The sequence below is a fragment of the Eumetopias jubatus genome, unplaced genomic scaffold, assembly GCF_037043125.1.
Source record: "Eumetopias jubatus isolate StellerSeaLion01/CBP00866 unplaced genomic scaffold, mEumJub1_p1.0 scaffold_4, whole genome shotgun sequence".
Classification (NCBI taxonomy): domain Eukaryota; kingdom Metazoa; phylum Chordata; class Mammalia; order Carnivora; family Otariidae; genus Eumetopias; species Eumetopias jubatus.
In genome coordinates, this window is record NW_028274810.1 from 87,374,826 (window position 1) to 87,388,519 (window position 13,694).

General features: G+C 58.3%; 1 protein-coding gene across 3 annotated transcripts in view; it reads right to left on the bottom strand.

Moving 5' to 3' along the window:
• The window catches only part of RPS6KA1 (ribosomal protein S6 kinase A1), a 37,727-nt gene extending 24,910 nt beyond the window's left edge, over positions 1 to 12,817 (bottom strand). The window contains exons 1-2 of one of the 3 annotated variants that reach the window (XM_028113565.2): positions 12,709 to 12,817; positions 6,614 to 6,658 (exon numbers count right to left, since the gene is read on the bottom strand). In XM_028113565.2, the coding sequence (XP_027969366.1) occupies positions 6,614 to 6,658; positions 12,709 to 12,771 (108 nt within the window). In that variant the 5' untranslated portion in view covers positions 12,772 to 12,817. Of the gene's footprint in view, positions 1 to 347; positions 437 to 871; positions 1,001 to 6,613; positions 6,659 to 12,708 lie in introns of those variants that run through there. The other 2 variants (XM_028113566.2, XM_028113567.2) reach the window with 2 other exon arrangements.
• Positions 12,818 to 13,694: the final 877 nt, after the last annotated feature.

Below are 13,694 nucleotides of genomic sequence, written 5' to 3' on the forward strand. Positions count from 1 at the left end.
GCCCAAGGAAACTGACAGAGACCCGGATCTGACACACAGAAAGCCAGACCCAGGACTCAAGGGCAGAACTTCGGGTTCTTGCTGGCCTGCCAGGGGCTGGGGGAAGAGTTGAGGGGACATCACCTGCAAACACCCCGCATCTGGGGGAAGAGTCCGGTATTTGTGGCAGACACACCTCTGAGGTTTCATCCCTGCCAGGGCCTGCAGAGGGCCCATGACCAAGACAGTGGGCTGAGAGGAACATCGCCTGAATGCAATCTGATGGCTTTGACTCTGATCCAAATTTCCCAAATCTGTTATCCCCATTGCAGATACAGGAAACCAAGGCCCAGAGGCCAGTGACTCACCCAGGCTGAAAGTGGACCAGCGGCAGAGCCGGCTTACACTCAAATCCTTCCCCTAGTTACTGCCTGGCTTGGGGTCAGCAGGCCTCCAGTGCCAGGAAAGGGTGAGCAGGTAAGTCAGCCAGAGCCCTGCCCCGCCCCACCACCTCCCTCAATACTGGGGTCAGCACAGGGACTTCCCATTCTAGGTCTAGGACCTGACAGACACAGCCCTATCTTCAGGGGACCTGGAACAGCCACAAAAGCTGCAACCATCAGAAGCTGCAGGCTCTGCAGGCCCCTGAGTATAACCCTGGGCGGGACAGGCAGAAATCCTGGCTCAGAGAGGGGCTGAGGTGAGCCAAGGCCACACAGCAACCCTTGCCCACCCCCGCCCTGAGGTTTGAGACTCCGCTCTCTGAGAACACTCCCTGGGGACAGAAGCAGTCACCCGGAAACCCCAGGGGACAGAGCCACTCCCCAAACCCATTCCTTGCCCAGGGCCATGGTGACAGATATTGCTGGAGGCAGACCAACCCTCTGCTCACCTTTCTGGGACAGGGGAGTGAGTCTCTCTCACCCCTGGGGAAATCTGCCGGGGTCTGCATGGTGGGACTCAAGCTGGTGGCCAAAGGGCCCCGTTACTCCTCTACTTCTGCTTTTTCAGCCTTCCCGGCCCAGAAGGCAGGGTCCCTGACCCCCTCCTTCTCACTTCCCCCTCTGCAGGGAGGAGGGACAGAAGATGGGTCAGTCTCCCCTGCCGAAGAGGGGACACTGTAGACCCCACACCCATCACTCCGCAGGGGGGCCCAGGGATACGCCCTCCTCATCTCCTCTGATCCTAAGGAGGGGAGACTAGAAGACAGACAAAAGTCACAAGATGACAAGGCGATGACACACTGGGCATCCCAGCACCTGCCAACATCCCCTTGAGGGAATATGGGGCAGAAGTCAGCGAGGCCACGGTCTCTGAGTGCCCCAGGACAGAGTGCAGAAGCTCCTTCCCTGGAAAGTGACCTTCCTATGGCTGGGCCCACCCAAAATGGCAACCCACCGAGCCGGCCCCGCCTGGGATGGGCAAGGGAGCCAAAGGGCCTAGCAAGGACCTCACAGAAGTCTGAGAGGAGGAGAAGGTAGCGGTGGGGCAGGGGCTGACCAGGCCCAGCCCCCTTCCACGTGGCCTGGCCGCATCAGTCCTACCAGTACCCCCACAGGAACTGGCACGCCCACAAATACACACAGGCCGATGATCGGAAACCATTTCCACAGACATGTGGAAACACACGCCCCCACGTACACACGGACTTCCCCTTCCAGTCCTCAGAGGGCCTCCAACGACAGTCTGGTGAGGGCCTGCTGGCAGTTGTGAAAGGGACCTCCTTAGACTGCTCACTGCACCCAGCTCCTGCAAGCAGGGCTGTGGAGGCCGGGACAGCCCGGGGAGCCCCAAAGCTCTCCGTTCCGGACCCAGTGGGGCCCCCCACCAATCCTCAAATCCCAAAGCAAAGGAAGACTCTGGCTAGCAGGGTGCAGGAAGGGGCAACAGGAAGGAACCAGTCTCAGACCTGGCCTTTGCTGGGGGTCTATGCTGGGGCTGTGAGGCCTCTGGTGGCCAGAGTAGGGGAGGACAGACACCAGACCACACCCCTTGGTCCCTGCCCCATTCCCCACCATAGATACTTCCTCTTACTTACTTCCCCCCACAGGGCAGCTGGGAGAGAACCCCAGAGCCCCCCAGCCTGATCCCTGGTCCCTAGGGTCCTTCCACCAGCTGCAGCCCAAACCCAGCTGCCAATCCCCACGGTAACGGACACCAACAGCCCCTTCCCCAGTTGGCAGTATTTGCAGGGCCTCCCGGGCCTGCCCCTTCCGGTGGGACAGATCGCTCCTGATGGGGCAGGTGAGGAGAGGTCCCAGGCGTCCCTGCTGCACTAGGCCAGGACTGGGCTGTGAGTGACAACCAGAACTGTGCCCCTTATAAACGGAGCATGTATTGCACAAGGCCGCTCTTTCCTTCAACCTCCACTGGTGTGGCTTCTGCCAGGCCCTGTGTCTTAGCTTCACGAGAGATCCTGTCATCCCATTCCAGAGACACGAAAACCAGACTCGGACAGAAAGTGACTTGCCCAAGGCCACATGGCTAGAAAGGGGGACAGCGAAGAGCAAAATCAAACAGTGTTTGCTTCCAAAGCCTACACTCAAGTGTTTCATTATCGCCCTCCACGCAAGCCCGTTTCCCCTTTGGACATCCGTCACAGCTACCGGCCCCCTGCTCTACCCCCAAGGCCCGAGCCTGACACTAGGAGGCGCACATGTTAAGACTCAGGCCTTGTTCTCAGGCAGCTCCTGAAAATACATGATAACAAAACACAAGTGGCTACAAATCTACAATCGTGTATTAGAAGTGCCCAGAGGCGGGAACTATCTGTCCGGGGTAAGGTCCCAAAAGACCTTCCAGAGAGGTTGCAGTCCAGCTAGAGCCTGAGGATGAACAGGAGTTGGCCAGGCAGAAAGGAGGAAGAGAAAGACGCTCTATGCAGAGACCTGCATGAAGAAGGGGCTGAGGCCAGGACGCAGGGTAGGAAGGTAAGAACCGTCCACTCACTAGCTGAGCGCTCCCAAGCAAATTTCCCTCCCTGTCTGAGCCTCAGTTTCCCCCTCTGTAAAACAGAGCTTACAACTAAATACTCCACCCTCGGAAGGCTGTTGCTACAACAGGCCACAGAGACAACGGGATGTTGTAAGCAGGACTCCTCCCTGGACTGGGTGGGCAGTCTTACTGCTGCAGTCTCCTCTGGGCAGGCTGAGGGGACACAGCCCAGCCGCATGGTCCCGGGGCCTGGGAGGGCAGGCTAGCCTACCCCGGCCAGTCCAAGGGAAGTTCCCCCCAACACCTGAGGCTTCCAAGGCTCCCCGAAGTCCGCAGTCACATCCTGCTTGTGCTCCAGCCAGAGGAGCATGAGGGATCCGGGATGGATCAGGGTTTCATAAACAGGAAGAGAGGAGGAGAGGGGGGAGACGCCCAGCTCTCAAAATAGACCTGCAGGCACTTCAACGGGGTCCAGCTCCGGAGATAGCCAGGGGAGGGGGCCGGGGGTGCGCGGTCCACCCTCATGGAGGGAGGGAGGGTGAGCAGAGCCCCAGTCCGCCTGAGGACCCCAGGCGTGCCGGGGATGCCAAAGGGATTCGGGAAGCTCTTGCCCTGGACTGCTGTCTGTGCCACGGCTGCTAAAACCCAAATCCCCCTTTCGGCCTAAAATGAATAAAGTAAGCAAACATTAAGCACCACACTTTGGGGGCACCCGGCGGGCTCAGTCGGTGGAGCAGGCGACTCTTGGTCTCGGGGGTAGTGAGTTCGAGCTCCCCACTGGGTGTACAGATGACTTAAAAATAAAATCTTTAAAAAAACCAACAAGAAAACAAAACACAGCAAACTTTGTGGGACTGTTTGATTTATACATATCACACTCCTCCTCCGGGTGGCCCTGAGGGGTGGACCCTGTTCTTCTATAGCAAAAGCCTCTAAACCTCAGAGCAGTACAGTACCCGCCCAAGTCCTACAGCAAATGAGAAAGGGGCAGGATCCTGAACTCAGAACGCCTGACTCCCAAGGGCCCCTCCCTGCCTCTTCTCCACCTGGAAGGCCCACTTCTCTCTGGAGCTGCCAAATCCTGCCTTCGGAGGCCCAGCCAAATGCCAGTTCTGCGGGGAAGGTGGCCTGCAGCCCTACTCCCCTGCCACACAGAGCCGTAACCATCCATCTGGCCCCTGCTCAGCCCCGAGCGCAGGTGCCCCTGGCTGGTTCCCCAGGACATTCTCCTCTTACCATCTCACCAGGAGAAATGTGGGCACCAGGAAAGGGGTACGTTTCTCTGCCCGATATGGGGCCTGGTGCAGAATGGAGATTCTCTGTGCCCACAGTCATGCTCCCCGCCATCACAGCACCCACCACCACACAGCTTGCCTGTCTCCACCCGCTCCTCAAGCCTGAGAGCAACCTGAGGCTGGGGGTACTGACTTCATTTTAGGGCCCCCCAGCACTCCAGCATGGTGCACCGAACGTCTGTCTGATGAAGCAAAGGAGAAACTGGCCTGCTCCCAGCTCCTTCCACCACACAAAGTGATGAGGGCCTGACCACAGGCTGAGCGCCCCCTGGTGTGCCAAGCCCAGAAGTAGGCCCTGGAGATACTGTGAGGTTCTGGGGGCAACAGATAAGATAGATGAGCAGGTGTCTAGAAATGGTGGAACCTAGGGTCACAGGGACTCAATACTCCCCCTCTTCAGCATGCAGTGTTCTCTGGGCTGGGAGAAGTATGGGCTCTGTGGTCAAGCAAGACCTGACTCCATTGCTCACCAGCTATGTGACTTTGGGCCTCCGTTTTCTCATCTATAAAATGGGGATAGTAACAATCTCTACATCAGGGGTGTTGTGAAAACTAAATGCAAAGCTCCTGGGGTGGTGCCAGGTATGGGTTAAGCTCTTTCTCTTCCTTAACGTGGCATTCAAGGCTCTCCTTGCCCATCCAGCTCCAGCCTTGTCTCCCTTCCCATCCCAGGGTCGTCTGCTCGAGAGCAGGGGTCATAGGCTTGAGATCAGATGTAGGTTACCCACCCGAGTAAGCACCTGCCCTCTCCCTACAAGCCCGTCTAGCTCCTGAGGTAGCTTACCACCTGCCCCCGCAAAGCTGCAAGCTCCTCTGCAACCCCCAGAACTTGAGCCCCAAGATCTGAACATCCTGGTTGTTCCTTGATTCGTTTTGTTACGAGGCACCTAGAGGCAGCTAGTTTATGGAAGGAGATTCTCCAGACCAGGGGCCCAGTCTCTGCCACTTGGTCTGGCCGCTGTTGCCCCGGTGGCCCCAGTAACGTCAGAGGAGGGGTAGCAGCCTACTTATCTCACCTTGCCCTACCCCAGGCAACTCAGCTCCCTTATCTTAGGAGGCTGAGACAAGGCAAATATCAGGACCAGCCCCAGGTCTATTTTAAAGGTCAAGCTTATGGCAAGTCTGGTGCCCAGGCCGACCCAGGTCTAGAGGGTGTGGCCCCTGGAGGGCACGGAAGTAGAGCAATACACTGGGGTACCCGCGCAGCTGGTACTGAAGTCACCATGCGCCAGGCAGTTACTACCTCATCTGTCCTTGCCACCACTCCTGTGACTCAGGTACCATCAACCCCAGTTTACAGATGAGGAAACTAAGCCTCAAAAGTGAGAACACCTCTGGCCAAATAGTGAGGGTGGAGCCAGGACGTGAACACAGGTCCACCACCTACTGTCAGAACCCACGCTCCATCGTTCCTTGGCAGCTTCCGGAGCCCCCCACGGCCAGCAGCTCTGGGGCCTGACAGCTCCTGAAAACTGGGTGTGCTCTTTCCCAACAGAGAGATGAAAAAGCCCAGGCCCAGAAGGAACAAGGGACCCACCCCAGGTCACACAACTGCCACCCAGCCCCTGGTGCTTTTGTCGACACACAAAACCAGCAACGGGGACTGATGGGCTAAAGGAAGGTGCCCAGGGGAAGCAAAGACAGCAGTGGGGAGGGAAGCACCCAGGGCTGGGAGGTGGGAACCCAGAGAAACGGCCCGGGTGCCACATGCCGAGCACTGGGCCATGGATAGACCTGGGGGACCACCAGGTACCCTCCCTTCATGTACCAGCACCACATACCCAGAAGATTCTAGGCCCTCATCATGCCCAGCTGACCTGAGCCTCTCCCATCACCCCTTCAGCCCTTTCCTTACAGCCAGCCCAGCTGCCATTAGGAAATAAACCAAGGAAGTGGCCTGGGTGAGGAGGAGCCCGAGTTCTAGCCTGGATTCTGCTCCTGACCCTCTCTGGGCCTCAGTCCCCTCGCCTGAGAAATAGGAAGGTTGAGGGGCACTTGGCTGGCTCAGTGGGTAGAGTGTGAGACTCCTGATCTCAGGGATGTAAGTTCAAGCCCCACGCTGGGTGTGAGATTACTTAATAAGAGCTTTAGGGGCGCCTGGGTAGCTCAGTCAGTTAAGTGGCTGACTTTGGCTCCAGCTGTGATCTCAGGGTCCCGTGATTGAGCCCCACATCGGCGCGCACATCTCTCTCTCTCAAATAAATAAATGAAATCTTTTAAAAATAAATAAATAAAACAAAATCTTAAAAAAGAAAGAAAGGAAGAAATAGGAAAGTTGGAGCAAGTGATCTCTGTGCACAGGGTCACCTCGAGGTTTCAGTGGGACCAGAGAGGGGGTGGGCCTCCCTCCTCCTCCACAACCATGCAAACGGTCCCCCGCTCAGGGTGCTTGCCTTGGTCCTCACCTTGGACGGCTGCAGTCCAGCTTCTTCCCCTGAGGCCTGTCCATTCTGGAAAAGAGAAGGGAGACTGGGGAATTTTACCAGAACTTACCAGGGTGGGAGAGTGCAAAAACAGACCCTACCAGAACCCCCCCCGCCCCCACCCCATGGGGCTGCCCCTGGATAGCTAGGGAGGCCATGTAGGCGAGGGCCCCCTACCTCCGCTTTCACTGGGGGGCGCAGGTGTCAGGCCTCCCACAGCAGCCCCTTGCCAGCATGTCCCACTCCTCCCTCGCTCGCGCTCTCTGCCTAGCAAATCCCTCGTCTTTGAAGACTGAGCTCAAATGTCACCTCCTCCCAGGGAGAAGGAAAGGGCATGTGTGGCTCCCAGCTCTGCTGGAGACAAACTGTGACTCTGTGCCAAAGAACCAACTGCAAAGAGGCCTCAGTCTCCTGATCTGTAACATGGGACTAGTTACCCCACCTCCCAGAATTGCTTCAGGGATATAAGGAGACCCCAGTCTGCGCAAGTGTCCAGCCTGGAACTGGTGGCTGCCCTGTCCTTGCCCCATTCTGGGGCTCCTCCCCTGCCCCTGCCGGGCAGAACCACGGCCACCACCCTGCGCCCCTGGCTTCCTTCCCTGTGCCCCTGGCCGCACGGCAGGGACTACGTACACAGAGGGCTGCCCTTCCTAGTAGAGGACGGGACAGAGATTAGGCCTTGGTGCTAACAGCTGCTCTCTTCCGAGCCCCTGCCACATGCCAGGCACGGGGCTCGGTGCCTCGCACCTGTAGCACCATTAGATCCTCCTGACCTGGGAGGTAGGCCCTGTCCCCATTTGGCAGACGAAGAAACTGAGGTTCAGAGGAGCATAGTGATGGCGCACCTAAGGTCACACGACTGGTAAGTGGGGATTCAAAATCCGGTCTCTGACACCCAGGAGGTGCCCAAAAAAAGGTCTGCTCAAGAGCAGCCCACACCGCAGCACAGGAACAACCTGCAGAGAGGCGGCCACTGGGGCCCATTTCTAGGCAGTCCAGCTTCTTCCAGCCCCTGGACTTCGCCCTCAGGGGTATACCAACCCCAGCCCATCCCTTTCCTGCGTGATAGGAGGTGAGTAACCAGGCCTGGGGAAGCAAGGAAGGAGCTGTCCCCACCCCTCCTGGCACAGCAAGAGTGTGGTGAGGCAGCCGGAGGCTCCCACCGGTACCGAGACCCAGCCTAGGGCAGGTCAGGACTTTGGAGCCAGGGGCTGGGTCCACAGGGCAGCTGTGGCTTTGCCTGGCAGAAGCAGGCACAGCTGTGCTCTGCCCATTACATAATCTCCCTGCCCCTGGAGCAGCTCCTCCCTGCTGCTCGTAGAACATCCTGCCCCCTGAGCCCCTTTAATGCCCCTAATCCTCCCCAGGGGCCGCTTTGTGCAGGCCCCTCCACACACACATGCACATACATTCTGTCATCTCTCAGCAACCTGGGGGAGGGCTGGATTGATCAGGGCCGGGGAGTCAGGAGTAGGGGCCATGATGCATTTATGTATTGAGTTCACCCAGCATTCTAAACTCTTGCTATAATTCCCGCAGATGGTCATAACGGCCTTCTTGCCTACCAGCCCCCCTCCCTGCCCTCCTCATTCCAAACCCCCATCCTTCCTCAAACTCAACTGTGATCCTTGCATTGAGCAATCAACTCTCTCACTCACGCACTACTGATTGAGAACCTTCAATGGACCAGGCCCCAAACCCTGCCATGGCTTCCAGTGCCTGCAGAATAAAGTCCCAGCTCAGTCCCCAACTGCCCAACAGAGGTGAGTAAGTATGTGGGTTCTAGAACCTGACCTTCTGGGTTCAGATTCTGGCTTCTACTACTGCATGACCCTGAGGTTACTTCATTTCTCAGGGCTTCAGTTTCCTCATCTGTGAAATGGGAGATGAAAGTAATGTATCTCATTGGGTGGCTACGAGAAGCAAACAAAATAGCGCCTATAAATACCTAGCCCTAGCACATAACCAGTCCACAAACAATAGCCATTATTATTACTGGGTCTTATTCTTGAGCTTTAACCGAATGGCCTGGGACCCTGGGCAGACCAGCTTGTTCCATATCCCCAAGCATCTGTATGGTGGCTCCTTCTACCAAGAAAACCCTTCCTGCCTTGTCACTTTGGCAAAAGCCTGGCCTTCTTTCAGCACCCAGTGTCCTCTCCTCTGTTCACAAAGTCTCAAGTCCTTTCCTCCTTCCTCTGGGCCCCAGTGGCACCGAGCAAACCACAGGTTAACTTAGGAAGAAGCCATGGCTTGTCCATCATCATTTCCCTAGCAGCCAGCTCAGGGTCGGGCACACAGCTGGTCACATGAAAGCTCAGCTCAGCAGAGACAGCAAGAAGACCAGAGCAGTACTCCTATTTTTCAGACGAGGCTCAGAGTTAAGGGACTTACCTGAGGTCCCTCAGCCAGCAGGTGATGGACATGGGGCCATAACCCAAAATCACATGGCTGCAAGCCTAAATCCCCAGTGAGGGAGGGTAAGAGGCCTCAGATGCACCCAGAGGTGTGGGCTTACTGAGCAATATCTGGATGATTCAGGGGACCCCACAGGTCTTGTTTGGCTGCCTCCAGTCCCAGGGTCTCTGGCCTGGGTACCATCCTCATGAAACCCTTTGCCTGTAAGAGCTGATGCACGATGTTTCTAGAAGGGGATGGGCAGCCCTGGAGAAAGGACTGGGAGTGCAGAGACCACAGGTGAGCATCCCCCTTAGAGCCAAGGTCCTGGGAAGACAGGGTCCATGTGCCCCTCTGGCCTGACTACTGCACAGGCAGGTGGAAAGAACACAGTTCTGCAGCCACAAAGACAGAGCTGCTAATCCCAGCTCTGCCGGCCACTTGCTCTGCCCTTGGGTCTGTCACATCACTCCTCTGACCCTCGGTTTGCTCATCCGTGTCATGAGGCCAGGTCTGTCTTGTTCACAGCTGCACTGTTGCTTGGCATAGTACTTGTCGTATGATAAGTACTCAATAAATATTTGCTGAATGGATGAATAAATAAATAAATGAAAGGGGACAATGATGCTGACCTTGCAGAATCCCAAGTCAAAGACCTTGTCTAAAAAGTCTGGTACAGGAAGGGCCTTCTGGCCTCTCCCACTCTCCCCACTCTTCTTCAGAGAGCTAGGACAGCTGCGTAGGTCCCCCAGACCACTGTGCCCCCTCCCCAGAGGTGAGAGATGGATTCCAAAAGGCATTCTTCCTTCCTGCCCAAGCAGCTCTGTCTTGAGAAGCAGGGCTCAGGGCAGAGTCTGGAGAAGCCAGGCAGCAGATGGACAAAGACAGCACATGCCCCACGAGCAGGAAGCAGCCCCAGGAGCTGGGGTCAGAGCCCAGCACTGGCAGCCCTGCACGCTGCTGGAGGCTGGGGGCCAGGTGCCAGGGCTGGCTCGCAACACCGGCCCTCTGAAAAGGCTGGACAGAGGCCCTGTGGGACAAGCAGACTCGGCCAACATCCGGAGCCTCTCCTGGAGTACCTTCCACCTGGGCCAGTTTGATCCCAGCCCTTCCCCATCCTTGAGCCCTACCCTCCCCCCAACTTGTTGGAAGACAGTGGAAGATCTGGACTCCCATCCTGACTCTGACAGTAATTCATATGCCAGTTCTCCTCTCTGAGTTCAGCTGTTTCATCCGAAAATGGGGGTAATAATCCCTTTTTTTTTTTAAAAGAGGCTCCTCACCTAACATGGGGCTTGAACTCACAACCCTGAGATCAAGAGTCGCATGCTCTACTGGACTGAGCCAGCCAGGCACCCCAATAATCCCTACTTTGGGAAGCTGTTTCGAGAATTATTTTATTTTAAGGAGGTAACAGTGGTGAAGCAGGGCCGGGGGCACACAGTGAAGCTCTGTACATGGCAGGACTGGGCCCCTTGAGAAGGTTCCTGCTTCCAGCAGGGCCAGGGAAGGCCCAGGCAGAATCCTCACCCACACCAACACCTGGGCCAGGCCCTGCCTCCCAGCAGCCCATTTTCGGCAGCGTCATGAGGAGGGCAGAGCTGTCCAGGTCCCAGGCCTCTGCCAAATGCCCCCAGCAGCCCCTTGCCTGCCTCCTTCCCGGCCAGGAGCCTGTGACAGTGCCTGTACCTGCAGGTCAGGCCACTATATCGCTTACATATCACCTGGACTAAGAACAGCAAGGCCCTGTTCTCCAGTGAGAACGGCCCAACCGGCGCCCTGGCTGCCCCATGGCTCCTATTACCCAAACAATAACACCCAGTCGCCTGGCACATCCATGGAGTGGGGGAGGGGGAGAACAGGCAGCAGTGCCCAGGGCCCTGCACCTCTCAGGCCCAGGAAGCATTAAGCTAGGACCCAGCACTGGCCACTGGAGGAACAGAGGTGCAGAGAGGCTAAGGACCAGCTGAGGGTCACACACAGTTTCCAAGCTGAAGCTCTGAGAAATCACGATGTCCCCAGTCCTAGGAAATACACTAATCTTCTCCTTTCACGGAACTCAGATGCAGTTGTACTCAAAACTGAGTTGAGTTTCCTGTTCAAACCTGGTCCCCTGCCCCAGGATTCCCCAAAGGGAAGCAGGAAGTAGTACCCTGCACTGGGAATCAAGCTCCTGGGTGTCTGCCCTTCCTACGAGTATAACCCAAGGTAAGTCCCTGGGTTAAGTCCTTCCCAGCCTACCTTCCTCTAGGGAGGCCTAAGTCACAGGGGCATGCCAGGGCAAAGGAATCCACCTCTGAGCGCCCCCCCAACCAGGCCCTTATGCCCCAGGCCTCCCGGAGGGGGGGTACTGCAGAGGGCAGTGTTCCTCACCTCAGAGAGTGAGTCAGCGAGAGAGAACCTCCGAGAGTCGTGCAGGGCTTGTAAAAACCCCATGGCAGGGATCCCAGAACAATTTACTCCAAATTGCACCTTAAGGTTGGTTACCTAATCCTGCCGCGCCCACCCTCCAATAGCCAGTGTCAGCTATGACCATCCCTTTAAAGGGGTAGCACACCCTGGATGCTGGGGACCTAGGGTCCTCACTCTAATCACAACCTGTGGCCCTGAGAGGCAGGGTACTTGGTGGGTACTTGGTGGCTGCCCCAGGTAAGAGAACGCAGAGGAGGGGAGCTAGGCAGGGGCTAGGGACCAAAGCCAGGAGAAAATCACCTTGGCTCCCGGGCTCACTGAGGTCTTCACATCCTCCCAGTATACCCCCCACATCCCCTCTGGAAATGGAGTTTCATCTGCCTCCTTCCCAGCATGAGGCCAAGGGGAAAGTTTTCTTAATCTGCTGGTTCAGGGCCTTGACCTTGACCCTGGGGGTCAAAGGACACAGGAAGAGCTGGCCGTTCTGCATCCTAGGGCTTGGCACCACAGAATCTTCAGAGGAGGACCGGAGCTGCTTCTGGGAGAGGCTGGGTGACAGAGACCAAATGCCCCAGGGGCCCAGCCCTTCCTCTGGGAGGGCTCACAAGAAAGAAGGCAGGCACCAAGGTCCTCCCTGTCTCCGGGAATAATCTTCACAAGGTCTAAGGGCTTTTCCCCACTGTCTTCTCCACAGCCTGGGGTGGGGGACACGGGTATCCTCTGGCCCTAGCCTTGGGGCAAAGAAAACCAAGAGTTTCAGCCCTAGACAGGTGGTATCACCCCATATTCCACAACTGCCAAGGGTCAAGAGGGGTAACCCTGCTAGGGTCAGCAGCGGAGAAGCGGGCAGCTCTCGGGGTAGGGTGCTGGGAGGCATCAAGGAGACGTGGGGTTCCCATGACCCTTGTCTCTTGTAGAATCCCAGACATCTGGCACCTCAGCCCTGCCCATCTGCGCTGATAAAGGAAGCTCCGACAGCTCCCGGTACAGGTCCTAGGTGTGTGGGGTGAGGGGGGCCAGATCTCAGGGCCCCGCGGGATCCCCTCTCCGGGCTAAGGGGGTTCTGGGCGCTTGGCGGAACTGTCCCTCGCGCGCACACACACACACCCGGGGCATGGGGGGTGGAGCCGAAGAAGGGCAAGAGATCGGAGTGCACTCGCGCCCTCGAGGGCGCCCGCCAGGCTGCAGCGCCGCCGCGAGCCGCCCCGCCCCCGTGGGGACCCAGGCTCGCCGGCCGCTGGCCCCCGTCCCCCGCCCCGCTCACTCACCTCCGGGTCCAGCGGCACCAGCTCCATGAGCGGCCAGGGCTCCTTGAGCTGGGCGAGCGGCATCGCGCCGCCGCCGGGCCGCCCGCGCTCCTCCGGCGGCCCGTGCCGCGCCGCCTCCCGGGTCCCGGGGTCGCCGGCTCTGCGCCCCCGCGCCCCCCCTCCCACGCGAGACCCCCCCCGCTCGGGCTGGGCCGTCCGCCGCCGCCGCCGCCGCCGCGGCACTCGCACTTCGGCTCCCTCCGTCACCCGGCGCCGCCGCGCCCATTGGCTACCTGCGCGAGGGGCGGGACCGCCGAAGCCCCGCCCCAGCCCCCGCGGCGCGGCTTTCCCGGAGCGGACCCCCGCCCCCGGCGCGCGGGAGGGCTGGCCCCGCCTCCGCCGCGAGCCCCTGGCGGGTGCTCTGCTCCGCTTGGAAGAGGCCTTCCCGGCTCCTCCCTCCCAAACCTGGTCCTCCCTGTGCGGACCACGCCGGGGTCGTCAATTTCTCCTCATCGGCTAGTGTGGAGTCACGCCCCAGATACTCCTTCTTCCTCCTGCGGGAGGGAAGCCCCTGTTCCCCTAGCCCGCCTCCCCCCGCCCCCAGGCAAGCACTCACACCGAATATTCCGGGCCTGACCCAGGCAGAAGCTTGAAAGGAACCTGGGCCCCACGCCCCTCGGGCCCTCACCTCCCGAGGCCGTAGAGATCCCCGGGGATCTTAGCGCCCCAGCTCCAGGTAGGTTCCTAGTCTTCTGTTGCCACCATCAGTACCTACAGCGCCCCCAGAGTGATTTCTTAATACACATTTTTTGGTAATCTGTCCTTGAGGGGGCCCCATTCAAGCCATGCCTCCCCAGAATCTCTCCAACTTCAGGCTCAGCCCTGGGTTGATTTATGTTTGTGCCCCCTCTGAGGAGAGCAGGGTCCAGACTCCCAGGGTTGAGGGACACAGGCTGCCCGCGGAGTAAAAGGCCAGGGAAAAGGGTTCCTCTTGGAGAGATTCAACT